General features: G+C 46.9%; 1 protein-coding gene and 1 non-coding gene across 2 annotated transcripts; one reads left to right on the top strand and one right to left on the bottom strand.

Annotated features, from left to right (window-relative positions):
- The first annotated feature begins 4,093 nt into the window (after window positions 1-4,093).
- On the top strand, window positions 4,094-4,166 carry Trnar-acg. The gene has a single exon. It is a non-coding gene; the product is annotated as a tRNA-Arg (tRNA).
- A 3,191-nt stretch (window positions 4,167-7,357) lies between these two features.
- Window positions 7,358-22,448, bottom strand: Elp6 (elongator acetyltransferase complex subunit 6). Its single transcript, XM_005074979.4, has 7 exons — window positions 22,281-22,448; window positions 20,267-20,345; window positions 15,955-16,025; window positions 15,187-15,305; window positions 12,751-12,952; window positions 10,919-11,065; window positions 7,358-7,907 (listed from the first exon to the last, which is right to left on the bottom strand). The coding sequence occupies exons 1-7, from the start codon at window positions 22,332-22,334 to the stop codon at window positions 7,782-7,784; spliced, it is 798 nt and encodes a 265-aa protein (XP_005075036.1). The 5' UTR covers window positions 22,335-22,448; the 3' UTR covers window positions 7,358-7,781.
- Window positions 22,449-26,984: the final 4,536 nt, after the last annotated feature.

Raw genomic sequence — 26,984 nt, 5'->3', positions numbered from 1 at the left:
ACAGCAACAGTTATGCTGAGTGATTGCCCTGGTTAAGGGCTGAATTCTGCATGTGCTCTCATTTGACCTTGAAAATAGGGGCGAGCGCCGGGCGTTGGTGGTGCACGCCTTTAATCCCAGCACTCGGGAGGCAGAGACAGGCGGATCACTGTGAGTTCGAGACCAGCCTGGTCTACCGAGTGAGTTCCAGGACAGGCTCCAAAACAACACAGAGAAACCCTGTCTCGAAAAACCAAAAAAGAAAAAAAAGAAAAAAAAAAGAAAATAGGGGCGAGTTTCGCAGGAGGAGGAGTCGAGGCAGGTTCCAGGCACCCCTCCTGTCCACCTGTGGAGAGAGATCTTGCCCACACTACAAATGCCCAGCTCCTGGCTCTCTGAGTGTCAAAGGTCAGAAACTCCACCCTACCCCCATCTTGGTACCCTAAACAAGCTTCTATCACTCACTTCATTTTCACTCACCCCTAAGGCCTATGTAAGTAAAATAGAAGCTGTGGTGCCTAAAGGTACCACAGAAAACATAATTAGAGTCACCATGCAAGACAGAAACCAGAGATGGCCCTCCTGGCCACTTCAGCCCAACGATCCTCCTAAACCTTCTTCAAAGATGTTTGTTTTTGTTTTTGGTGGTCTCTCAACCCCTTCACACCAAAATGAATTTCCTTTCCATGGGTCAGACGTCTCCTTTCCTGTTCTGTTGTTGTGCCAATAAAACAGTATCAAAAACAAATGTCTTATCCCAGCACTCAAGACAAGGAGGCAATTGGATCTCTGTGAGTTCGAGGCCAGCCTGGTTTACATAGTAAGTCCAGAGCAGCCATGGCTACAAAGTGAGACCCTGTCTCAAAATCAAATGTCTTTGGAAGCAGGTGACCTTTGGGATAATAGCTTGTATCAGAGTTAGGCTATGGAATAAGATGAGGATTCTTCTATCAGGCATGTTTCCAGGAGGGATGTAGCTCTGTTGCTAGACTGCTTGCCTAGCAAACACAAAACCCTGGGTTTGTTCCGCAGCACCAAGTAAACTGGGTGTGGTAGCTCATACCTACAATCTCAGCCCTCAGGAGGTGCAGGCAGGACGAACAGAAGTCCAAGGCTACTACTTTGAGGCCAGTCCAGGACACACAGAACACTGTCATTTCCCACTCCCCTAACAAGAAAAGGTGACTCTTGAGCTCAAACTGGAAAAAAAAAAAAGTGACCTGGTGTGCTTGCCCTGATTTCCCTTGGCAATAGACTGTGACATGGAATTGTAAGCCTAATAAACCCTTAGCTCCCCAAGTTGATTTTTTTGAAGATTATTATTGTTTAATGCGTAGGAGTGTTTCACCTGCTGGTGTGTATTCGCACCACATGTGTGCCTGGTGTCCAGGGCTTCATCTTCCCCTGGAACTGGAGTTATAGATGGTTGTGAGCCACTACCACGTAGTTGCTGGAAGTAGAACCCGGGTCCTCTGTAAGAGCAATAGTGCTTTTAACCACTGGGCCATCTCTCTCACCCCAACCCCCTTCCCACGTTAATTTGGGTTAGTGCTTCATCATAGCAACAGAGATGCAAACAAAAATACCTGGGCTGGTGGCAAATGCCTGTAACCCTAACATTTAAGAGTCTGAGGTACCAGGAAATGGTGGATCACACCTCTAATGCCAGCACTCAGGAGGCAGAGGCAGGTAGGAAGATCACTGTGCTTTCAAGGCCAGTCTGGCATACAGAGTGAGTTCCAGGATGGCCAGGGCTACACAGAAAAACCCTGTCTCAAAAGGGGGGTGGAATTAAAATATTTTAATCCCCTCCACCTGGTAAAACTTTTATTTTCACAACACAAACACACACACAAACACACACACACACACACACACACAGTATTCCCTGAACAAGGTAATGGCCTGGAGTAGATGACCCCTTCCCCATTTTCTTAATTTCCTTTTACATATATTCTTTTAAAACTAGTTAATCTCAAAATACTCTTGAGGTTGGACTTCAGCCAATGGGAAAAAGACGAAGTTACCACCTGCATTAGAATAAAAACCAAGTGCACTTCCTGCCCTGGTAAGCTTGCCAGCGCAACCTTTTGTGCAAAAAGAAATTGCCCTGCTAAGTTATTTTTACTCTGTTCCTGTGCCTTTGTTCAACACCGAGAATATCTGTTTCCAATACCAGTCGGTGGTGGCACACGCCTTTAATCTCAGCACTGAGAGGCAAGTGTTTCTCAGTGAGTTTGAGGCTAGCCTGGTCTACAAAGTGAGTTCCAGGACAGCCAGGGCTGTTATACAGAGAAACCCTGAATCAAAAAAATCTGTTTCCACCACCATGCATGCTACACAGTACTCCTGCAGGGCCGAGCTCTTTTACTGCTAAATTCCTGAACAGACTGTGTTTCTAAACTCGAATCACAACATAGTCACCTAAGGAAAAGTTAAAGTTAAACCAAGGTCTGCTGAGCCCTGGGCCCACTGAACTATAAGTCCTCCCTCCAGAGAGGAAGCTGGGAGCGGGTGTCACTCCCACACTGCCCTTCCCCACCCAACCTTACTCCACCAGCTGTACTTATCCAAAACAGCCTCCAAGACAAGCATTTATTTTATCATTTTATTTTTGGAGCCAGGGTATCACTATGTTGCCATGGCTAGCATGGGACTCTGCATTTAGACCAGGCAGTCCAGCGCAAGCAAGGAGCAATACAAAGTCACTCTTCTGTACAGCTGTTGACGAGTGGCCTAGGCCTTGGGTCTGATATCTAGCACTGGCAAGAAAGTGGTTTTCAGTAAGACTGCCTGAGAAGCCAAGGTTAGGGACAGGCCAGCCAGTGGGTTGGTAATCACCAGACAGGCAAGGCCAGCCAGAGACCAAAGCTTGAGGACAAATGCAGGGAAGGGCTCTGGACTAAGATTTTCAGAGGAATGAGGGGAAAAGAACATCAGTGGAGGAGACAAACACTCTATCCCGTATACTGACAACACAGACTGACACTCACTCTGACTGGGCATTTATCCCTCCCCCTTTCCTGTCCCGTCCCTCTCTCCCTCTCTCCCTCTCTCCCTCTCTCCCTCCCTCCCTCTCTCCTTCCTTCCCTCCCTGTTTTTTTGAGACAGGGTCAATCTGTAGACCAGGCTGGCCTCTAACTCAGAGTTCCACCTGTCTCTACCTCCTAAGTGCTAGAATTAAAGGAGTGTGGAACCATTGCTCAGCTCTTTTTTTTTTTTTTAATTTATTGAAAATTGTATTTTTCAGGCTGATCAAGGCCAGTCTGGTCTACAAAGCTACACAGACAAACCCTGTCTCAAACAAACAAAAAAGAAGGAAGCAAACAAACCTGAATGAGCAGGAAATCACAAAACTTAATAATTCCTAGTAGTTACATTTCTATCCTCTGCCTAGTGTTCCATTTGATCTCAGAACAACCTTCAAGGATAGAGAATGAGTCTATCTAACAAGTGCAGAAACCTACCTAAACCAGTGGTTCTCAACCCGTGGGCAGAGACTCCTTTGGGCGTGGCATATCAGATACCCTACATATGATATTTCCATTATGATTCCTAACAGTAACAAAGTTACAGTTATGAAGTAGTGGTTGGGTGTCACCACGAGAGGAACTGTATTAAAGGGTGGAAGGGTGAGAACCACTGCACTAAAGAAAACATTTGCTGGGCATGAGGACACACACCTATGACCCCAACACTCAGTAGGCGGAGGCAGAAGACCTGTGAGTTCGAGGCCATCCTGGTTTACAAAGTGAGTTCCAGGACAGCCAGGGCTACACAGAGAAGCCCTGCCTCAAAGGCCCCCACCACATACAAAAAGGTGATGGCAATTGACAACATGGATGAGCAAAAATGGCTGCTGCAAGACAAGGCACCTTGGTTTCAATTCCAGTCCAGATACAAGCCACAGCTCGGGGGCTGAGACAATCTATTTAACCTCAGGAGACGTCAAGCTACAAGCCAAGGCCCAGGACATACTCAAGAACACCACCCTCTGAGACTTTTGAAAGAAATTAAAACAGAACATGAACACACAAAATGCCTTGATTCCAGTAAGTGGCAGTCACTGCAACTACTGTTACACAGTCACTTAAAAGTGCCTGAACTCCATGGCGGGCCAGTGGCGCAATGGATAACGCGTCTGACTACGGATCAGAAGATTCTAGGTTCGACTCCTGGCTGGCTCGACCTGAAAATTTTTTAGCGGGGCGTTGGTGGCACACGCCTTTAATCCCAGCACTCGGGAGGCAGAGGCAGAGGCAGGCGGATCTCTGTGAGTTCGATTCCAGCCTGGTCTACAGAGCGAGTTCCAGGGCAGCCTCCAAAGCCATAGAGAAACCCTGTCTCGAAAAACCAAAAAAAAAAAAAAAAAAAAAAAGAAAACCCAGGTTCCCTAGCACCCACGTGGTAGCTCACAAGTATTCCTTTATACTGTGTGTAGATGAGTCACTGTGATTGGCATAATAGCAAGCTAAATGGCCAGTAGCTAGGCAGGAGGCATAGGCAGGACTTGTGGACAGAGAGAACTCTGGGAAGAAGAAAGGCAGAGTCTATAACCAGACTCAGATGAAGCAGGATGGGCAAAATGAGCAAGAGGTAAGGAGCTCATGGAAAAATATGATGAAATATAATTTAAGTTATAGGAACTAGTTAGGAACAAGCCTAAGCTAAGGCTGAGCTCTCATAATTGATAAGAAGTCTCTGTGTGGTTATTTGGAAGCTGGCAGGCAGGACTAGAAAGACTCACAACACACAACCATCTAACTCCAGTTCACGTGATCCAGTGCCTTCTTCTGGCCTCTGCAGGCAGCAAGCATGCACATGGTATATAGACATACATGCAGGCAAAATTATCTATACACGTAAAATAATGTTTAAAAATATTGAGCCACTGCGACGGCTCAGCAGGTAAAGGTGCTTGCTGTCAAGCCTGGAAATCTGAGTTAGATCCCTGGGCACAGGAGAGAACCAACTCCCACAGGCTATCATCTGACTTCCACATGTGTGCTGTGGCACATACAAACCCGCCCACAGACACACACGAAATAAATTAATAAAAATAGATAAGTGTAATAAAAATTTTAATAAGACCATGAAATAGGAACTATTATCTTTCCACTTTTTAAATAATGAAACCGAGGTCTAGAGAGGTTAAATGACTTGACTTCCCATTCCCACTCCCAGCCCCCAAAACAACTACTAATCCATAATCTGCTTCTATAGATCTGCTTTCTGGAGATGTCAAGTGAATGGAATCAGATGGAAGATGCCTCACCAGTTAAGAGCTTTTACTGCTCTTGTAGAGGGCCTGAGTTTCATTCAAAGAATGGCTATCAGGCTGCTTACAACCAGAATTCCAGCTCCGGGAATGAAATAGGCACCCTCTTCTGGCTTCAACAGATACCTGAACTCATGTATACACACCCTCACACAGACACACATGCATATAGACAATTAAAAAATAAAATAAAATCTTTGGGTTTTTTTTTGGTTTGAAATTACAATATATATTTTCGTTTCCTGACACAGGGTCTCACTGTGTAGCCCTGGCTGGCCTGGAGCCCATCATGTAGACCACGCTGACCTAAAACTAACAGACCTGCCTGCCTCTGTCCCCCCAAAGACTTGCACCACCATGCCCAGCTTGAAATAAACTATATTAAAATAATAAAATGGGCTACAGTGGTAGTTCAATGGTTAAGAGTACTTGTAGAGGACCCAGGTTTGGTTCCTAGTACCTACCTGGCAGCTCATAACCATTTGCAACTCCAGCTGCAGGGGATTCAATCCCGTTTTCCAACTCTGCCAACACTAGGTACTCACATAAAATTAAATAGCTGGGTGTGGTAGCAATTGGGAGGCAGAGGCTGGTGGATCTCTGTGAGTTTGAGACCAGTCTGATCTAAATAGAGAGTCCCAGACTAGCAGTGATGATATAGAGAGACTCTACCAATAAACAAATACAAATAAATAAATAAAGTACCAGGCAGTGACGGCACATAGCCTTTAATCCCAGCACTGGGAGTCAGAGGCAGGTGGATCTCTGTGGATCTAGGCCAGTCTGGTCTACAGAATAGGTTCCAGCACAGCCAGGGCTACACAGAGAAACCTGTGTCAAAAAAAACAAAAGCAAAAAAAAAAAAAAAAGCAAAATAAAGGAGTAAATGGAATCAGAGCTGAGTGACAAAACCTTTAAGCTTAGCATTCAAGAGAGACTAACATGGGCTACATGGTGAACTCAAAGCCAGGTACAACTGTTTCAAACCCATAATAGGTAAAAAGTAGAAGTAAATAGCCAGGTATGATGGCACAAATCTATAATCCCAAAATTCAAGAGGCTGGGACAAGAGTATTGCTATGATCCAGGCAGTGGTAGAGCACGCTTTTAATCCCAGCACTCGGGAGGCAGAGACAGGCAGATCTCTGTGAATTCAAGGCCAGCTTGGTCTACTGAATGAGTTCCAGGACAGCCTCCAAAGCTATAGAGAAACCTGTCTCAAAAAAAAAAAAAAAAAAGAAAAAGAAAAAAACAAGAGTATTGCTATGAGTTTAAGGCCAGCTTGGGCTACATAGTAAGACCCTGTTTAGAAAACAAAACAGCTTTTTCTTTGGCAGTCAAGACCCTGCACATTTCCCCCGAAAAGGGGAGCATCTGTCTTCACGGCCTATCATGTGGTCCAGTGGGGTCCACATGCTCTCCACAGAACTCCACTTCCACTTGAGCCAAGCCAACCACATCCATAGATTTCTCAACAACTTCTTCCTGCTGGCAAAGTCCAGCAGTTGAGGGTGACAATGGAGCCTGTTTGAGAGTAATGCTGTCACCGATTATGTGATGAGGGACTTTGGTGACACACTTTGAAGGCAGCAGCTCAGGTGCCCTGTGGTGGTCTGAATAAGAATGGCCCCCAGAGGTTCATATATTCAAATGCTTGGTCACCAGGGAGTGGCATTGTTTGAAAGGTTTAGAAGGAGAGCTTTGAGGCTTTAAAAGCTCAATTTTTTTCTCTCTCTCTCCCTTCTTCTCTCTTTTTGCCTGTGGGCCAGGATATAGCTCTCAGCTCTAGTACTATGCATGCCACCATGCTCCCTCCATGATGATCACAGACTAAGACTCTGAAGTTGAAAGCAAGCCCCCATTTAGATGTTTTCTTTTATAAGGGTTGCTGTGGTCGTGGTGTCTCTTCACAGCGATAGCACAGGGACTAAGGCACCACCCTGGACACCATGAACCACAACAAACAGGCCAATAGGATTGCAAAGGAGGGACCATTGATGGATACAGGTACTTCCTACCAAGTTTGGTGACCTGAGTTTGATCTCTGAAACCCTTTACAAAATGGAAATGAAACATAAAAGGCAACCTCAGGAAACCCAGTGTGAGAAGCTTTTTTATTCCAGCCGTCATTGTCCTAGTTGTCAGCCAGGATGACTGCCATTCAGGACAACGTCCTGACTGCTTCACTCTATCACAGTGGCTCTTAAAGGCACAGCCAGCAAAAACAGACAGGTGAGGCTGACGTCACGAGGGATGCTCCAAGGGACTGTTCTGCTAGGGTTCACCATGCAGCCAGCCGCTCTCAGCAGGAGCCACGCGTAGATTCCTCACCGTGTTCACTGAGCAGAGCGCTGGGGAACAAAGGCATCCACACCTTCACAGCACCATGCCACCTCCCTGGTCACGGTGGAGCTGCGGTCCAGCCTGAAGTATGGGCCCAAGGCTGAAGGCCCATTCCTGCCCGGATGCTTTATCTTCCACACACAAAACCACCCAAAGTCACTTCAGTTGTCTCCAAACCAGGTCACAGAACAGCAGGAGACATTCCCTTGGCAAAAAAGGACACATTCTTGTCCTGTATCTTGTATTGGTAAGTGAGGCTTCTATCCCGCCGGGATGTGGGCTGCGGCTTCCTCCAGAGGATCCTGAGCTGCAGAGAGGGAGAAGAATGAAGGACAGGGCAGCCACCAAGCATCTGCTCCACTGTGAATCCACTGGCCTCCTGGTTACCTTCCACAGAGGATTCTGTGACAGCTCAGGCAAATGTGTCACAGGGGAACGGCCCAACTTCTACAATAAACACTACCAGCCAACAGAAAGGCAAGGTTTGCCTCTTTATGACAGAAGCTGTGCTTGCTTGCTTCTTGTAGAAAAGAAAAGGATGAAAGAGTCCTCCCAAGAAGATCAGTAGAGTATTTTCACGTGTTTCCCTTTGGTAAGTTTTCCCCTTCCCTCTGCTGTCCTCTCTCTGTTGTTGTTTTGAGACAACTGTGGCACGTAGAGCAGGCCAGCTCCATGGGGAGCTTACTGCTTCTGCTTCCAGAATGCTGGCATGTGTCATCATATCCCTCCCTCCTTACTTTTCCATTTTGTTTTTTAGTGCTAAGGTTTGATCTTGGGCCCTGTATATGCTAATTAGTGCTCTAACACTAAGTTATACATCACCAACCACTCTTTAAAAACCATTGTTTTAAGTGGTAAGTGTGTGTTGACCTGCATGTGTACCGGGTGAGTGCCTGGTGCCCATGGAGGCCAGAGTGGGGTGTTGGATCCCCTGGAGTTACAGGGGTTGAGTCCCTGTGGTGCTGGTAACTAAACCTGGCTCTCCGAGAGAGCAGTGAGTGCTCATAACTGCTGCGTCACTCTCCAGCCCTCAGTCTTTTTTCTAAGCATGGCTTTGTGCTTGTCAGCTAGGCTGACGGTGAAAATCAACACATTCGAATAGTCTGTACATTGTACAAGCCTCAGGAAAGACATGTACACTGTTGACGCTTTAACTGACTGAAATGCTTGGGAACAGGCTGGAGAGGGTCTACAGCTGTCCAGCCACAGCTGCCCTTTACCCAAGCTGTAACATAGGTGATCCAACATAGCATTCCTGGGCTCAAACTGCCAGCCGTGCCAAGATTCTCAACAACCCCTTGCGAGTGAAGAGTGGTCAGTGTGAAATTAATTGGAAGCTCCAGGAATGATCCTGACAAAGAAGTTAAAGGCACAAATCACAAGAATTCCATGAGATGGGCCGAAACCAGCTTCCCTCCAACATTCTGCCAGTGGTAACTGGGGGCAGAAGAAAGCTGGCCCATGAGCATGGTGTCACTTTGAGTTTTTTTCTTGTTTAAAAATCTTTTTTTTTTTTTTTTGGTTTTTCGAGACAGGGTTTCTCTGTGGCTTTGGAGGCTGTCTTGGAACTAGCTCTTGTAGACCAGGCTGGCCTCGAACTCACAGAGATTCACCTGCCTCTGCCTCCCGAGTGCTGGGATTAAAGGCATGCGCCACCAACGTCCAGCGTTTAAAAATCTTTTTAAAGACAGGGATTTACCATATAACTCTGGCTAGTGTGGAGCTCAATATGTAGACAAGGGTGGCCTCAAACTCACAGAGATCTCTCTGCTTCTGCTTTGGGGGAGGGGTGGGTCCTCACTATGTAGCCCTGGCTGGCCTGGGACTCACTATACAGACCAAATTGGCCTTGAATTCACAGAGATCCACCGGCCTCTGCCTAAGCACCACCATACCCAGAAATGTATTTTTAGTTGTGTGTGTGTGTGTGTGTGTGTATGTATTGTGTGTGTGTGTGTATGTATTGTGTGTGTGTGTGTATGTATTGTGTGTGTGTGTGTATATGTATTGTGTGTGTGTGTATGTATTGTGTGTGTGTGTATGTGTGTGTGTGTATGTATTGTGTGTGTGTGTGTATGTGTGTGTGTGTATGTATTGTGTGTGTATTGTGTGTGTGTATGTATTGTGTGTGTGTGTGTATGTATTGTGTGTGTATGTATTGTGTGTGTGTGTGTATTGTGTGTGTGTATGTGTGTGTGTGTATGTATTGTGTGTGTGTGTATGTATTGTGTGTGTGTATGTATTGTGTGTGTGTGTATTGTGTGTGTGTGTATATTGTGTGTGTGTGTATTGTGTGTGTGTGTATTGTGTGTGTGTATATTGTGTGTGTGTGTATTGTGTGTGTGTGTGTATGTATTGTGTGTGTGTATGTATTGTGTGTGTGTGTGTGTGTATGTATTGTGTGTGTGTGTATATTGTGTGTGTGTGTATTGTGTGTGTGTGTATTGTGTGTGTGTATATTGTGTGTGTGTGTATTGTGTGTGTGTGTGTATGTATTGTGTGTGTGTATGTATTGTGTGTGTGTGTGTGTGTGTGTATGTATTGTGTGTGTGTATTGTGTGTGTGTGTATATTGTGTGTGTGTGTATTGTGTGTGTGTGTATTGTGTGTGTGTATATTGTGTGTGTGTGTATGTATTGTGTGTGTGTATGTATTGTGTGTGTGTGTGTGTGTGTATGTATGTGTGTGTGTGTGTGTGTGTGTGTGTGTGTGTGTCTGTGTCCTCATGTGGGTATCCATGCTGAATGCGGTACCGGCAAAGGCCAGAAACAGCATTGTGTTGTCTGGAGCTGGAGTGAGCTGCGAGATATGTGTGCTAGGAACTGAATTCCAGTCTTTTGAGAGAACACAAAGTATTCTTGGCTCTTAAGCCCTGAGCCATTCCTCAAGCCCTGTTTAAAGTTTTATTTATTTATTAGCTTGTGCACATGTACCAAAGTACACAGAGAAGTCAGAGGACAACTTGTGGGAGACATTGTCTCCCTTCACCATGTGTGTACCCAAAGCCAACTCAAGTTGTCAGATTTGGCAGCGAGCATCTTTACCTGCTCAGTCATCTTGTCAGCCAGCAAATCTTTATTTTTAAAGGAACTATGTTGAAGAGAAAATGTAAATACTGCTATAATATAACAGAGGAATCCCCCCATTATGTGACAGTACAGCTGTAATCCGTTCCTGACAACGGTCTCCTTTTTAGAGCATCAGGAAAAGTGTTTCCTGCTCCAACAGTCTATACACCAGCTGTGACTCACACTCACAAAACTCAGGACCCCCAAGGTTTCCCTTCCACCCGAAGCAGCCCACGGCTCAGCCTGTGTACCTGTCCATGTACATCCTTGCAGAATCCAGTGGCCAGGCCCTCAGCTCGCAGGACCAGGTGGCTCTGATGACTAAGGCCATTCAGCAGGATGTCATTCTCCTCATCCTTAGCATCTTGGTCGTCATGCACAAGGGCTACCACATTTCCCTGCGTCAGAGACAAGATGGACACCTGCTCCTTACCAAACGGATACCAGGCTTTCAGAGTCTACACACCTAGTCTCTGCTAGGGATAGATCAGCAGTTAAGAGTATATAACTGACTGGGTGGTGGTGGCGCATGCTTTAATCCCAGCACTCTGGTGAATCTCTGTGAATTCAAGGCCAGCCTGGTCTACAGAGCTAGTTCCAGAACAGTCAATGCTACAACAACAACAAAAAAGTGTGTAACTACTGTTGCAGCACCCATGTCAGGCAGCTCACAACTGCATGTAACTCCAGTTTCAGGCTACCCAATGCTCTCTTCCAGCCTCTGAGGTCACCTATATTCACATGCACATACTTACACAGATGCATGCACAAATAAAAAGCAAAATAATCTTAATAATGAAGAGGCAGGTGTGAGGTCAGTGTGTGCACACATCTGTGTTTTCAAGACTTGGGAGGTGGAGGGAAGAATATTAGAAGTTCAAGGTTACCCCTGGCTACATAACAAATCCAGTCAGCTTGGCTGGAAGATCTTGCCCCAAAAGAAGTAAGCATGGCAGTGCACACTAAACCACGGCACTGCAGCATCAGGATGTGGAGATGGGAATCCCTGGAGCTTACTGGTCAGATGTCTCCAAGCCCCTTGCCCTTTCTTCCTTCCATGCTGACTCTCAACTCCCTCCCTCTTTTTCTCCCCCCTTCTCTCTCTGCATTACCCTGGATCCTGGTCCTGAGACTGTAGCCAAGAGTCCCTCGAACACAGCTTCCAGGCAGGACTATGCATAACTGACAACTCCACTAATTCTCTCTACCACTGTTCTGCACGAGTCTGGCCTCTCTAACAACATCCGTAAGTTCCTACAGGCTGTGTCATCATCCACTGAACAGTGGCCACTGTGGGCCAGGCACTGCACTGGATAGCAGCCTCACTTACTCAATGTCCTTTGTGTTTGTTTGATTTCGTTCTTTGAGACAAGGTCTTACTACACAGTTCTAGCTGGCCTGGAACTACATGGCCCAAGCTGGCCTCAAACCTGAAGTCTGAGGATCATAAACGCATGCTACCACGTGCAGCTTCTCACTCAACTGCTTTGTTTTCTCCTTAAAGTTCGTTATTAGCTGTGGGTATGTGTGTGAGAGGTGTTGCTCTCCTTTCACCTTTTTTGTTTTTTGTTTTTGGAGACAGGGTTTCTCTGTCTAACAGTCCTGGCTGTCCTGGAACTCGCTCTGTAGACCAGGCTGGTTTCAACTCATAGAGGTCCGCCTGCCTCTGCCTCCCGAGTGCTGGGATTAAAGGCGTGCGCCACCAACACCCAGCTACTTTGCCATTTTTAAAGTGACTTAGTGAGAGGTTCTAGGCTCAATCCCCAGAACTTTCACCTATGAGGAAAGAAAACCTAAAGGCGTTTATAGTTATAACTTTAACTGATCTCCAGAACTCACTAAGGAAGGTCCCACAGGGCACAAAGGCAAGGACCATAGCTCTGTCCCACAGTGCTCAGCAACCTTAAATTTGAGAGGCTTATTATTTAGCAATGCCAAGTAGGGTAAAGCAGAAGGGTGGAATAAAGAATCTCTGGGTCTGCCGAGGAGAGCTAAACGGGAAGCAAACAGACAGGAAAAGCACAACAGCCAAGTCTGGGTTCTCCGAGACCACGGTGGAGCACTGACAACAGCCCCTTGATACCTTCAATTCACAGCAAACCCGGGCTCTGCAGTACTGCATGAAGTCCAGCACAGCCACTGCTCCCAGGCCCAGGCTCAGCAGCACACTGAGGTTGTCCACCAGCAGCACTGGGAACTTCCACGGAGTCTCCCCGCTGTCCACGGGCTTCAGGGAGTCCCGTACAAACTGATACAGCGACTGCAGGTTCCCTGTACTTTCCTCCCTAGAGACACAGGAAAGAAGTCACCAGAGTTCACTCTGCCAATGTTTTATTTTATCGTGAGACTGCCTCATGAACCCCAGGCTGGCCTTGAACTCACTACGGAGCCAATCAAGGCGGACCTTGACTTTCCGATCTTCTTCCTTCCACACCCAAAGTGACACCTGGTTTTACTCAGTGCTGGGGGTCAAACACAGGGCTTCGTGCTCACTGAGCAACACTGTCAACCCTGCTCCAGCCCCAGCTCTTCTCTTCAGAGTGTCACTTTAGAACTGACCTGGAATGCACTATCCTATTGTCTCTGCCTCCCAAGTGCTAGGATTATGGGCATGTGCCACCATGCCCAGCTCTACAAGTGTTTATCTGGGACAAAGTGGCACCAAGGAAGACTAGAAGAGGCAAAGAACAAGAAAACACACGCACACACACACACACACACACACACTTCACTCCAATTCAAGTATTTTCTGAGGCCTACTGGGTACAAAGGTAAAACTTAGGGGCTACAAAAAATGAACAAGCCTTGAGGCCCTGAAGAGATGTCATAGAAGCCTGGCATGGTGATCCATGCCTATAGTCCCAACTACTATAGAAGCAGGATAATAGCAAGCTGGAGGCCAGCCTGGGGAAGGCAGTAAGACTGTCTCAAAAGGAGGAAATGAAATAAAAGAACCATGCAGCCTCTCAATCTAAGAGATACTGCACCTGGAGGAGTAAGTCAGACTGGGTAAGCCAAAGAGGCTTTCCAGGAGATCCTCAGTTGCTAGAGGAAGTTAAACAGCAGTTCGAGTGTCTTGGGGAGGGGTGGCAGATATGGGCTGCTGGTATACAGTGTTTCTGACACATAGGGACCAACCCACCTCCACCTTCCCCCAGGATGTTGCAAGCAGTCATTTCCTAGCAGTGGGAGGAGGAATGAAGCATAGTGCCCAGGGCAACCACCTCCCTGCTGGCACTGGGCTATCCTCACTCATAAGGAGAACAGCTCCCCACACACTGGGATCAGGTATAATGAGCCCCTGCTGTCAGGATAAAATCAAGGTCAGGGTGCTAGGGAAGATCTCTCTCTCTCCCTCTCTCTCTCTGTCTGTCTGTCTCTCCCTCTCCCTCTCTCTCTGTCTGTCTCTCTCCCTCTCCCTCTCCCTATCTGTCTTTCCCTCTCCCTCTCTCTGTCTGTCTCTCTCTCCCTCTCCCTCTCCCTGTCTGTCTCTCTCTCCCCCTCTCTCTGTCTGTCTCTCTCTCCCTCTCCCTCTCTCTGTCTGTCTCTCTCTCCCTCTCCCTCTCTGTCTGTCTGTCTCTCTCTCCCTCTGTCTGTCTGTCTGTCTGTCTCTCCCTCTCTCTCTGTCTGTCTCTCTCTCTCCCTCTGTCTGTCTCTCCCTCTCCCTCTCTCTCTGTCTGTCTGTCTCTCCCTCTCCCTCTCTCTCTGTCTGTCTCTCTCTCCCTCCCTCCCTCCCTCCCTCCCTCCCTCCCTCCCTCCCTCTCTGTCTCTCTCTCTCACACACACACACTGCACACGGGAAGGGTACATCAGAAAGAGTAGGACAGTGAGGAGAGATCTCTCAAGACGCCTTTGTGAAAGACAAAGAGCAGCAGTCAAACCAGGGCTGACGCATGTTCAGAAAAGTTGAGAGGCACCAGCACAGCCAGTCCAGACCTGTGATGAAAACCAAACGAGATGGGAGCAGCTTTCTGTCGCTGTTCTTAGAGTCACATCAGACATATTCAGGCTTGCTGGTCCTTTTTCTTGCCTCAACTACCCAATATGTTGCTACAAAGCAAAAATAGCTAGGGACAATTAGCTAATGAATAAATATGGCTATGTTCCAATACAATTGTATTTATAAAAACAGGTCCCTGACTTCACCCCATTTCCCCTCTGCTCTCCAGGGAGGGTGACATACTCCATGGGAGATCTAAAAAAAAAAAAAAAAAAAAACAGGTCCCTGGCCCATATCTCCTAATTTCTACATGAAGGCAAGAAAAAGCAAACGTGCTGCCCGAGGGAGAAGCAGCCCATCACTTTACTGTCACACTCACTGTGATGATGCCTGCTACAGCTCTGGGGACCACCACCTACCTACCATCGACTTCAAGAAAATGGCCACAGGCTATCTGACACATAGCAACACAGGGGAAGTGTCTGACCCTTGAAGCCACACCTGCCTTCCCCACACAAGCAGAAGGAACCACACACAGCCGCCCTCGTCTGACCCCACCTACCAGCTGTGCAGCCTGACCTGAGGAACTGCAGGGCCTGGGGCTCCTCCTGAGCACGGAAGAAGATGTCCACGGAGGACTTGAGGCCCTCCAGGAACACGAGCTGCCCTCGCTCCCGAGCTGCTGTCAGGCTGACACCCTAAATGTGACAAAAAGTGGAGTGAAGTGCTGAGTCCTCTGAGGAGTCTTTAAGAGAAACTATACACCAGCTAATACGAGGGAACAAGACGTACTGCAAACCCCACCAACCGTTCTGTCAGTTCCTGTTCTGCTGTCAGATGTTCACAACAAGGACTCATGCATCCCAGGCAGACCCTGACTTAAAATGCTGTAGACGATGACCTTGATTTTTTCTTTTCTTTTCTGAGACAGGGTTTGAGAAACCTGGAACTCCCTCTATAGAGCAGACTTTTATTGTTGTTTGTTTGTTTTGAGACAGAGTCTGGCTGTTCTGGAACTCACTTTGTAGACTAGACTGACCTTACATTTACAGAGCTCCTTCTGTCACTGCCTCCTGAGTACTGGGATTAGAGTCGTGTGCTACCACACCCTGCTAGGCAAGAAAACCTTAAATGGCCACAATCAGTAGGCTTTGATCCACTGCCATCTACAAGGACTAGGTCTAGTTCTATGTTTTCAGTAAAACATGCCCAGATTCTGCATTAACCCTTTACATGAGGGGTTCAGGGTCCCAAGATCTCCTTAGTCCCTCCTCTGCCGGGTTCTCCACAATTTACACAGAACATCCGTGCACGACACACGCTCCCACAGAGGGCTGAGACACTTACCAGTTTCTGTGCCACAATATTATAGTGGCTGAAGGACTGGACGAGTGCCACAAAGCAGACTTTACAATTAGCTAGAAAAGAAAATAAATTGACCTTTTAAATAAATCCTCTACTTACAACAAGACAATAATTCATTCCTCTGGAAACAGAAGGTGAGGTAGGTAGGTCTAGGCGGCACCCAGAGGCCTTGGGCCCTGATATGATTGAGCTCAATTTCTGTCTAAGATGCATCTCCCCCTTGTCTTAGAGCTTCTACTACAGTAAAGAGATACTATGGCCATGGCAACTCCTTTCTTTTGTTTTTTTGTTTTTTTTTGAGACAGGGTTTCTCTGTATTGCTTTGGAGGTTGTCCTGGAACTCGCTCTGGGATTAAAGGAGTGCGTCACCAACCCCCAGCTGACCATGGAAACTCTTACAAAGGAAAATATTTAATTGAGGTTGATGGGAAATGTCCTTCTGTATTCTGTGAATATATGTTTCTCCTATTGGTTAATGAATAAAACTGTTTTGGTCAATAGACAGGCAGGATGTAGCCAGGCAGGAAGTATAGGTAGGGCTACCAGACTAGGAAAAGCTGGGAAGAGGACAGAAAGTGAGTTGTCAGGGAGACGCCATGTAGCTGCTGAGGAAGAAAAGGGGACCAGACATCACTGGTAAGCCAAAACCATGTGGAGATACATAGATGAATAGAAATGAGTTAATAATAAAGAGAGAGCTAGCCAATAAGAAGCCTGAGCCACAGTTTATCATTAATATAAACCTCGGTATGTTTATTTGGGACTAAAAGGCTTTGGGACCGTGTGGGACAGAAGAATCCATCTATGGGCCTGGCTTACAATTTCAGTAGTTTAGCCTATTACTGAGCAGGAAGCAATGCAGCATGTAGACAGACATGGTGCTGAGAACTCCACATTTTGATCCCCAGGCAACATAAAGCATACTGTGGTCCACATTGGGCGTGGCTTGAGCATATATCAGACCTCAAAGCCCACAGTGACATACTTCCTCCAACAAGGTCACAGGCCAAGTCTATGTGGGCCACACCTATTCAAGCCACCACATCCTTCCTCTTTATTTTGAGACAGGGTCTCATGTAGCACATGCTGGTCTTTAACTCTCTATATAACCCAGGATGACCTTGAACTCCATTTTTTTCTTTTAATTTTTCTTTTTTCTTTTAACTAATTTTATTTTATGTGCATTGGTGTGAGGATGCCAGATCCCCTGGGACTGGAGTTACAGACAGCTGTGAGCTGCTATGTAGGTGCTGGGAACTGAACCCGGGTCCTCTGCAAGGGCAGCTGGTGCTCCTTTTTTTTTTTTTTTTAAGATTTATTTATTTATTATTATGTATACAGTGTTCTGTCTGCATGTATGCCTGCAGAGGGCCAGAAGAGGGCACTAGAACTCATTATAGATTGAGTCACTATGTGGTTGCTGGGAATTGAACTCAGGAATTCTGGAAGAGCATCCAGCCAGTGCTCTTAACCACTGAGCCATCTCTCCAGCCCTTTTAATTTTTCAAGACAGGGTCTCACTACGTAGCTCTGGCTGTCCTGGAACTTGCTCTGTAGACCAGGCTGGCCCCAAACTCAAAGAGATCCGACTGCCTCTGCCTCCCAAGTGCTGGGATTAAAGGAGTGAGCCACCACTAGCCCTATTTATTTTTTTAATATTATGTATATAGATGTTTGACTCAAACCTATGTTTGTGCACCAAGTGTATGTCTGGTGCCCTTATATACCAGAAGAGGATGTCAGATCCCCTGGAACTGAAGTTACATATTTGTAAGTCACTAAGTGGGTGCTGGGAGTCAAACCTGGGTCCTCTGTAATATCAGCCAGTACTTTTAACTACTGAGCCATTTCTCCAGCCCCTGACCTTGAACTCTTGATCCTCCAGCCTCTAACTCCTGAGTGCTGAGATTACTAGCATGAGCTACCATACTTGGTTTATATAGTGCTGGGAATTCAACCCCAGGCTTCACATATATGAAGCAAACACTCTATCTACAAACTGAGCAGCAACCCCAAGTCCCAAAGATGCATTAAAAAAATTAGTATTGTGCCAGGTAGTGGTGGCACATGTCTTTAACCCCAGCACTTCGGAGGCAGAAGCAGGCAGATCTCAGTGAGTTCGAAGCCAGCCTGGTCTACAAAGTGAATTCTAGGACTTTTACAAAGAGAAACCCTTTCTCAAAAAACAAAAAAAGCCAGGTGTTGTTGGCGCACGCCTTGATCCCAGCACTCAGGAGGCAGAGACAGGCTGACCTCTGTGAGTTTGAGACTAGCCTGGTCTACAAGAGCTAGTTCCAGGACAGCCTCCAAAGCGACAGAGAAACCCTGTCTTAAAAACAAAAACAAAAACAAACAAACAAACAAAAAAGAAAACAACCCCCCCAAATTATTATTGTATCTAGAAATCAGAGGACAAGCCTGGCAGTGGTGGAGCACATCTTTAATCCCAACACTTGGGAGGTAGAGATAGGTGGATCTCTGTGAGTTCAAGACCAGTCTAATCTAGAGAGTTAGTTACAGGACAGCTAGGGCTGTTACACAGAGAAATCCTGTCTGGAAAAAAAAAAGTCAGAGGACAACTGTGGAGTCAGTTCTCTCCTGACACCTTCACACAGGTTCCAAACATGGAACTCAGGGTGGCACACTTGTGTGACAAGTACTTTTACCTGCTGAACCTCCTCACCAAGCCAAAGTGTACTTTTTCCCTTTTGTTTTCTAGGACTATTGATTAAACCCAGTTCTACCACTAAATTGCATCTCCATAGGTTGTTTGGTTATTACATCTATCTGTCTGTCTGTCTGTCTGTCTATCTATCTATCTAATCTATCTGGGGGGAAGGAGGGCTGTACACTTATATCTATCTATCTATCTATCTATCTATCTATCTATCTATCTATCTATCTAATCTATCTGGGGGAGGAGGGCTGTACACTTATACCGGGTATGAATATGGAAGACAGAGGACAATGTGAAGGAATTAGTTCTACCCTCACACCATGTGGGTCCTAGGGATTGAACTCAGTAGGTCATCAGGCCGTGCTTTTTACCAACTGAGCTACCACCCTGGTCCCTAAATACTGTGTGTGTGTGTGTGTGTGTGTGTGTGTGTGTGTGTGTGTGTGTGTGTGTTTCAGAATGGGCTTCAAAGCCACAGAGAAACCTTGTCTCAAAAAACAAAAACCAAAAACCACAAAACTGTAAGTTAGTGCTGGGGATGGGGCTAGGTTAACAAAGTGCTTGCCTAGTACTCACGGCACAGAGTAGGATCCCCAGCACTGAATAAAAACAGACATGGTGGCACACATCCGTAATTCTAGGACTTTCGAGGTGGAGAAAGGAGGATCTGAAATTCTGGGTCATCCTCAGCCTCATAGCAAGTTCAAAACTAGCTTGGGCTACAGGAAACTCGATTTCACAATAATACCACCACAAAAAAAAATCAGGGAAAGAGGCTTTTCTTTTTTCTTTCTTTCTTTTTTTTTTTTTTTTTTTTGGTTTTTTGAGACAGAGTTCCTCTGCGGCTTTGGAGGCTGTCCTGGAACTCGCTCTGTAGACCAGGCTGGTAGAGCGAGGTGGACATGCAGGAAAGGCCGGCACACAGCATCCTCTCGGGCACGGACCACGAGGCCAGGAGCCCGGGGAGACTTTCTAATCTATTTCCAAATGTAAACAGCAGGGCCATGTTCTTCTGGAAGCAGCTATTGCAATGGCAAAATGTTAACAGAGTTAGGAGGTCTAAGACATAAACACACAACGACCAAGAAACAGCTGAGCCGGGAGGCCACACGAGGACTCCAGGGAGGTGGGGGCTGCCAGAGGGAAGGCAAGGTGGCGAAGACGGGAGGTAGAATGGAGATCTGGTGGGCACACGCCTTTCCTTGGCAGGGTCTAATGATGCCCCAATAGCCTGTTGCCTAGCAGAACAGTTTACTGACTACCCAAACACCAAGGCCAAGACTAGTCAATGCTCTTCCCATTGTTTCCCTGGGGTTTTTCTTCTCCACTTTCTCAGCTGTTCTTGTGTTTGTTTGCTTGCTTGTTTGTTTGAGACAGATGTCTCTGTGTAGCCCTGGCTGTTCTGCCTCCCAAGTGCTGGTTTTAAAGGCACGTGCCACCATGTTCAGCGAAACAATTACTGATTTCTGTTTTAATTTGAAGTTACAGATGGTTATGAGCCACCATGTAGGTAATGGGAATTGAACGCAGGTCCTGAGAGAGCAGCCAATGCTCTTAAGCTCTGAGCCATCTCTCCAGACGTGAGTTTCCTGTTTTATAGCGTCAGGGAGCTGATACCTTTGAGGTAGAAGGAGAGGAAGTGATGCACGAGAAAGCTGCCATCTGTCTTGGCCTCACAGAGCAGAGTCAGTTTCCCCTGCAAGGTAAGAAGATAAGGTCCATTAGACCCACTGTGAAGATGTAAGCCCCAACAGAAAATCAAGTCAATTACGTGCATTTTTTTTTTTTTTTTTTTTTTGGTTTTTCGAGACAGGGTTTCTCTGTGGCTTTGGAGGCTGTCCTGGAACTCACTTGGTAGACCAGGCTGGCCTCGAACTCACAGAGATCCACCTGCCTCTGCCTCCCGAGTGCTGGGATTAAAGGCGTGCGCCACCACCGCCCGGCTCCAATGACGTGCATTTGTGTATACCCACAGCTATTTGCTAATGACTATGTGTTAATAACTAAATTAGCCCAAAGATGAATGAACGTCGGGGTGGAGGAGATGGCTGGGGGGGGGGGTGTAAAATCACTCACTGTGCAATAGTGAGGACCTGAGTGTGAACCCCCCAGAACTGGAGTAAAGTCAGAGCCAGTAGTGAACATCTGCAAGCTCTGTGCTTCTGCAGAGAGACAGGAGGCAAAGACCGAGAACCTCTAGAAGTCTTGTGTCAGCTAGTGTATGCAGTGAACGACCATCCCAAAACAAGAGGACTGACCACACACCCACACCAGGGCATGTGTGCAACCGTATTCACAGAAGTGGGAACACACACATACACACAGAGATTAGAAACTGAAGAAATACCAGGGCTGGAGAGATGATTTACAAGTTATAGGAATATACTGCTCTGGCAGGGCCACGTTTGGTTCCTCATACCGACATCAGGTGGCTCACAACTGCCTATAACTCTAGCTCCAGAGAGATCTAAGGATACCTCTAGCCTCCACAGACACCTGCGCTCATATGCACAGACATACATGAGTATACATAATTAAAAATAATAAATACAAGATGCTAAAAAATAAGAAAGTCAATTATTAGCTGGGCAGTGATGGTGCACACCTTTAATCCCAGTGCTCAGAAGGCAGAGGCAGGCAGATATATATCTGAGTCCAAAACCAGCCAAGTGAGTTCCAGGACATCCATGGATACACAGAGAAACACTGTCTCAAAAAGGAAAAATAAAGTCTCTGCAGTTTCTAGCCACCTGATCCAGCCATTTTCACTTCTGTAAGTAACAACATCTGGATCAAAGGGTGTCATCACACATCACCTCAATGCTGTGTCAACTTTAGGCAACCGTGCCTAATGACTCTGGGTTTCGCCCCCCACACACACATACATTACACACACCTAAAATGCAAATCACGCTGCCGGGCCTTAAAGTACCTTCCTCACCCTCTGCAGTCATTTCCTGTTGTCGCTGTGAACCTGGGAAGTGCCCTAGCAACTCGCAAAACTGGAGGCTTGGACAGACAAGAACTGTTGCACAACTAAAATCCACACGGATCTATTCAAACTTACAATTTGCCTGGCACCATAGGGGTCATAAAAGGCTTTCCACACGTGGTATGTTCACTGCAAATTATAGAACAAGACAGCTATACTCCTGGGAGAAGAAACCTCTACGTGAAAATGTGGAGGAAAACAGAACAGTCGGGCTATGCTGAATACTTTGCGCAACCACATGTTGAACTAACAGTTCTTAGACACCGTCAGAGCGGGGATGTGGGGAAGCTGTGTTCCGTGCAACCTATCGAATGTTCCAGGGGTGGAGGAAGAGGGGCAGGTAAGAGGCTCCTCTGGAGCCTGCTCTGCAACTATCTCTGGGCGCCAGGGTGGCTCGGAGTACACGCTCCCAGGGGCTGGAAACCGTGTACAGGGACGCTAAGCACACGCCAGCCGGGGCAGAAGCCCATTTTTCGCCGTCCCGAACATCCAACCTCGCCCCGGCGAGCCCTCTCCAGACTACAACTCCCAGGTGCCCGGGGTTACGGCAGACGCGCCAGCCCCACCGCGCGGCATTCCGGATGCTATCTTCCCGCATGCTCCCGGAACACGCCCCCTTCCGGGCCCCCGACATCTTACCTGCTCCGTCCTGTCTGGGGTGGTGCTGAGAAGGTTATTGAGTTCCGGGAACATTGTGAACTGGGATGAGAAATTAGGGTTCTAAAAAGAGACAGCGAAGGCCGAAGAACAACACCCGCGAGAGCTTGCTCGAACGTGAGAAAGCGCGCGTGCGTGATCTCACGCCCTGCCCGCGTCAGCCAATCAGGCTTGGGCCCGTGACGCTGCTGCGCAAGCGCATGAGCACGTGTGCGGTGATGCTGAGCAGTAGAGCGATCCCTCGTTCAGCAGCGGGCTGTGTGCTACTGGGGTCAGTAGTTTGGGGTCCTCATGTGACCAGCACTCCCTCAGGGCTTAGGGCGAGCGATCAAGCAAGCGAGCTTCCTCTTTTCTTTGGGCAGGTTCCCTTCGCGGGTCCGGCTCTTGGTCTCTTCATGGCTGTTAGGTTTCCACGTGTGTTGCACGCAAACTTGGGCTTGTCCATGGAACATATAAGGAAGATGCTGGCGGGATCATCGCAGAAAGCGAAAAGCAAAACTTACTAGCACAGAGCTACATCCTGAGAAGTTCTCTGAATAAAAGCAAAACACGGGGGGCTAAAGAGATGCCTCGGGTATTAAAAACTCTTGCTGCTCTTCCGGAGGGTTGGACTTTGGTTCTCAGCACCCGACTACTCATTTTTTGTTTGTTTGTTTGTTTGTTTGGAGGATAGGGTTTCTCTGTGGCTTTGGAGGCTGTCCTGGAACTCGCTCTAGTAGACCAGGCTGGTCTCGAATTCACAGAGATCCTCCTGCCTCTGCCTCCTGAGTGCAGGGATTAAAGGTGTGAGCGCCACCAAATCCCGGCTGGATTACTCAGTTTCTAACTCCCGCTCCCCAGGGGACCGGACACCCTCTTCCGGCCTGTGCAGCGCCTGCACACACACACACACACACACACACACACACACACACACACACACACACACACACACACACACACACACAAGCGCGCTCACGTGCACACAGCATACATGAACATTTTCAGAGGGCTCAGTAGATTTTAGAGGACTGGTTGGATTCTCACTATCCACATGGCAGCTCATAACCCTCTGTAACTCCAGTCCCAGGGAATCTGATACCTCTTCTGGCCTCCAAGGAAATCAGGCATCAAAATGGTGAATGCAGTCAAAACATTCATAGACATAGTTTTATTTTAAGTGAGTGAGGCCCTTCCAAGGCCTTCTTAAAAACAAAACAAACAAACAAAAAAACAAAAACGGAGGGTTAGAGATATAGGTCAGAGAAAGAGCACTTGCCTAACATGTGGAAAACAACACAAAAAACTGGTGCTGACAGCTGTGACCAGCACTCAACAAGCAGAGGCGGGTGGATCTCTGAGTTCGAGGCCAGCCTGGTCTACAGAGCGAGTTCCAGAACAGCCAGGGCTACTGTGAAACACTGTCTCAAAAACACCAAACAAAAAGAATAAAAATAATGAAATACATACACACCTACACACATGCAGCAACAAGGAAAGAGGTCCCGAGTGTGAAAGCAGGGGAGGCACGCGCAGGGCTTAACGGGAGGAGAGGGATGATGTAACTACTGTAACCTCAAAAGGAATACTAGAAAAGAATAATAATTATAAAAACTGTCTCACCGGGCGGTGGCGGCCCATGCCTTTAATCCCAGCACTCGGGGGGAAGGGGCAGGTGGATCTCTGTGTGTTTGAGACCAGCCTGGTCTACAGAGTGAGTTCCAGGACAGCCTCCAAAGCTACAGAGAAACCCTGCCTCGAGAAAAAACAAAACAAAACAAAGCAAAAAACCAACAACAACAACAACAAAAAACGTCTGTTCTCTGTAGGTACTGTACAGAAAAGCAGAAGATAAAGGATTTTAAAGTAGTTTTCATGGCCTCAGTAAGAAATTGGGGTTGGGATTGGAGAGATGGCTCAGCAGTTAAGAGCACTGACTGCTCTTCCAAAGGATCCCAGGTTCAATTCCCTGCACCCACATGACAGCTCCCAGCAGTCATGCACATGGTGAAAAGATGTGCATATAAATAAGCAAAGCACCACACATACAATATTTTTCCCTTGAGACAGTCTATGTAGCACTGTCCTGAAACTTGCTAGTAAACCAGGCTGGCCTCCAACTCTGCCTGCCTCTGCCTCCTATGTGCTGGAATTAAAGGCTTGCGCCACTATGCCTGGGGCAACACATTTTATCAAAGAAAGAGTGGTTGGAATATACCCTGCATGCCCATCCTCGGGGTCTTTGCAATGAAGTTTATCATTTTGGGATAATTCTTTAAAAAATAATTTATTTTTATTTTATTTGCATGTGCATCTGTGTGAGTGTGTCAGATCTTAGAGGTATAGACAGTTGTTAGCTGTCATGTGAACCCGGGTCCTCTTTCAGAACAGTCAGTGCTCTTAACCACTGATCCCCCTCTGCAGCCCTAGGGGTGATCTTTGCCAAATACTCAGTTGATTTTAAGTCGCTCCTTCAGGTCTTTGGTTCGGATGTCACTGTATCTTGGAAGCCCTCCCTGAGGGACCTGCTTAAATCATGTAATTTTGTTCTAACCTCATAAGCCCCTCAGATCATGAAAGAAAAATGAATTCCCCAAAGTCAGACTTACCTGTGTTGCCTTTGTGGAAATAGCTTGCCTAGGGCCTGATACTAAGGGGAGAGAGAGTTAATAGTTGGAAAAGGTTATGTGGAGCTTAAGTGAACGCTTTTTGTTTGTTTTTCATTATATTAAGTTCAGGTGGGATGTAAATGAAGCAGTGTGTGTGTTTTTTATAAACCCAAAGCTAAACACAGCTGTGTGTAAAAGGGTCAGTAATTGACTTGGATATTTTTGCAAAAACTACAAGATTAAGATAAGGAACAAAGCCAGGTGGTGGTGGCGCACGCCTTTAATCCCAGCACTCAAGAGGCAAAGGCAGGCGGATCTCTGTGAGTTCCTGGTCTACATAATGAGTTCCACTCTAGCCAAAGCTACACTGCACGGCCCTGTCTCCAAAAGCCAAGAAATAAACAAACAAACAAAAAACCAAGCAAGGCTGGAGAGGTGGCACATTGGTTCCAAGAGAGTACTGCTCTTGCGGAGGACTGGGCTTCAGCTCCCGGAACCCACACTGGGTGGCTCACAGCTGCCAGTAACTCCAGCCGTGGTTCCAACACTTCCCGTCTCAGTGGGCACTGACACTCGTGCACATACCCATGGTTAAGGATAGAAAATAAGACCTTTAAAAACAATAGAAAAAGAACAAAACAAACAAAAACCTGGTAGACTAATCTGATAACTTTGTGCTCAACAGAACAGAGACCTAGCTGTGAGTACCAGGTCTACTTTTTTTTTTTTTTTGGTTTTTTTTGAGACAGGGTTTCTTCTGTGGCTTTGGAGGCTGTCCTGGAACTAGCTCTTGTAGACCAGGCTGGCCTCGAACTCACAGAGATCCGCCTGCCTACCAGGTCAACTTTTGATTACCATATTCCATACTCTACCATAAATAGTATTAATAGTATTCTTTCTTTTTTGTTTTTATTTTCCCCTCAAGACAGGGTTTCTTTGTGTAACAGCTCTGACTGTCCTGGAACTAGATCTGCTGACTAGGCTCCCCTGTAATTCACAGAGATCCGCCTGCCTCTGCCTCCCACGTGCTGAGATTAAAGGTGTGGCCACCACTGCCTGTAAGGATTCAGGCATTAAGCTGGCCTGCCTCTGTCACCTGGCAGAATGCACTCAGGCAGTACCCTGGTCGGCCCAGGGGTCCATGAAAGACTGACCACCACACCCACACTCCCTCCCTCTCCCCCTCCCTCCCTCCCTCCCCTCCCCCTCCCTCCCTCCCTCCCTCCCTCCCTCCCTCCCTCCCTCTCTCTCTCTCTCTGTCTCTCTCTCTGTCTCTCTCTCTCTCTCTCTCTCTCTCTCTTTCTCACTCTGTTTCCCGCTGTTCCCCGGAGCAGTCACGATTTTTTCCTGTCTCCCTCTTCTCTTCTGTCCTCTCTCTGTCTCTGTGTCTCTTTACCTCTTTTCTCTTTCCTTCCCTCCTTACCCTTTCTAATAAAACTTCTCACTAAGCCTTGTCCCCTGGCTCAGTCAGACTCAGCTGCCATGGGATCTGCCAAGGTTCCCCTCAAGCTTTAACAGAACACTGCCTGGCTTCACTAATAGTATTCTTCTGTTTCCTTTTTTTTTCATATTGCCAGTAATATGCAGAAATGCAATTGCCTTTATTTTTGTTTTTGAGAGAGTCTCACCATGTAGCCCTGGCTTGCCTGGAAGTCTTTATGTAAGCTAGACCAGATTTGAACTTACAGAGATTTGCCTGCCTCTTCCTCCCTGGTGCAGGGATTAAATGAATTTGATTCTAGGCCTGGCACAATTGTCATTATTATTATCAAGGGGGGTAAGCGTGCCACTGTGTGCATGTGAAGGTCAGAGGTCAGTTTGGTGGAGTCTGTTCTCTTCTACCTTTCTGTGGGTTTGAGGAATTAAACTCAGCTCACCAGCCTTTCATAGTGAATATCTCTCCAGCTCTGTTTTGCTTTTTGGGTATGTGCTGCTAGAGAATGTTTCGTATGTGCTAATTAAGTACATTCCCAGTTACAATCTATTTTTGTATACTGACTTACCTTCATATCTCATTAATTCCCATAGCTTTTAAAAGATCCCCCTGAATTTTCTGAGCAATGACCATGCTGTCAGTGAGTAGAATAGTTTTGTCCTT

Source organism: Mesocricetus auratus, unplaced genomic scaffold, assembly GCF_017639785.1.
Source record: "Mesocricetus auratus isolate SY011 unplaced genomic scaffold, BCM_Maur_2.0 Super-Scaffold_100691, whole genome shotgun sequence".
Lineage (NCBI taxonomy): Eukaryota > Metazoa > Chordata > Mammalia > Rodentia > Cricetidae > Mesocricetus > Mesocricetus auratus.
Note: the sequence above shows the minus strand (reverse complement) of the source record. Positions and strands in the feature narration are given on the sequence as shown.

Coding starts and splice junctions, on each gene's coding strand:
- Elp6 (XM_005074979.4), bottom strand. CDS start 22,334: ATGTTCCCGGAACTCAATAACCTTCTCAGCACCACCCCAGACAGGACG. Junction 20,346..22,280: donor CCCCAGACAGGACGGAGCAG/GTAAGATGTCGG, acceptor CTTACCTTGCAG/GGGAAACTGACTCTGCTCTG. Junction 12,953..15,186: donor CAGGCCCTGCAGTTCCTCAG/GTCAGGCTGCAC, acceptor CTGTGTCTCTAG/GGAGGAAAGTACAGGGAACC.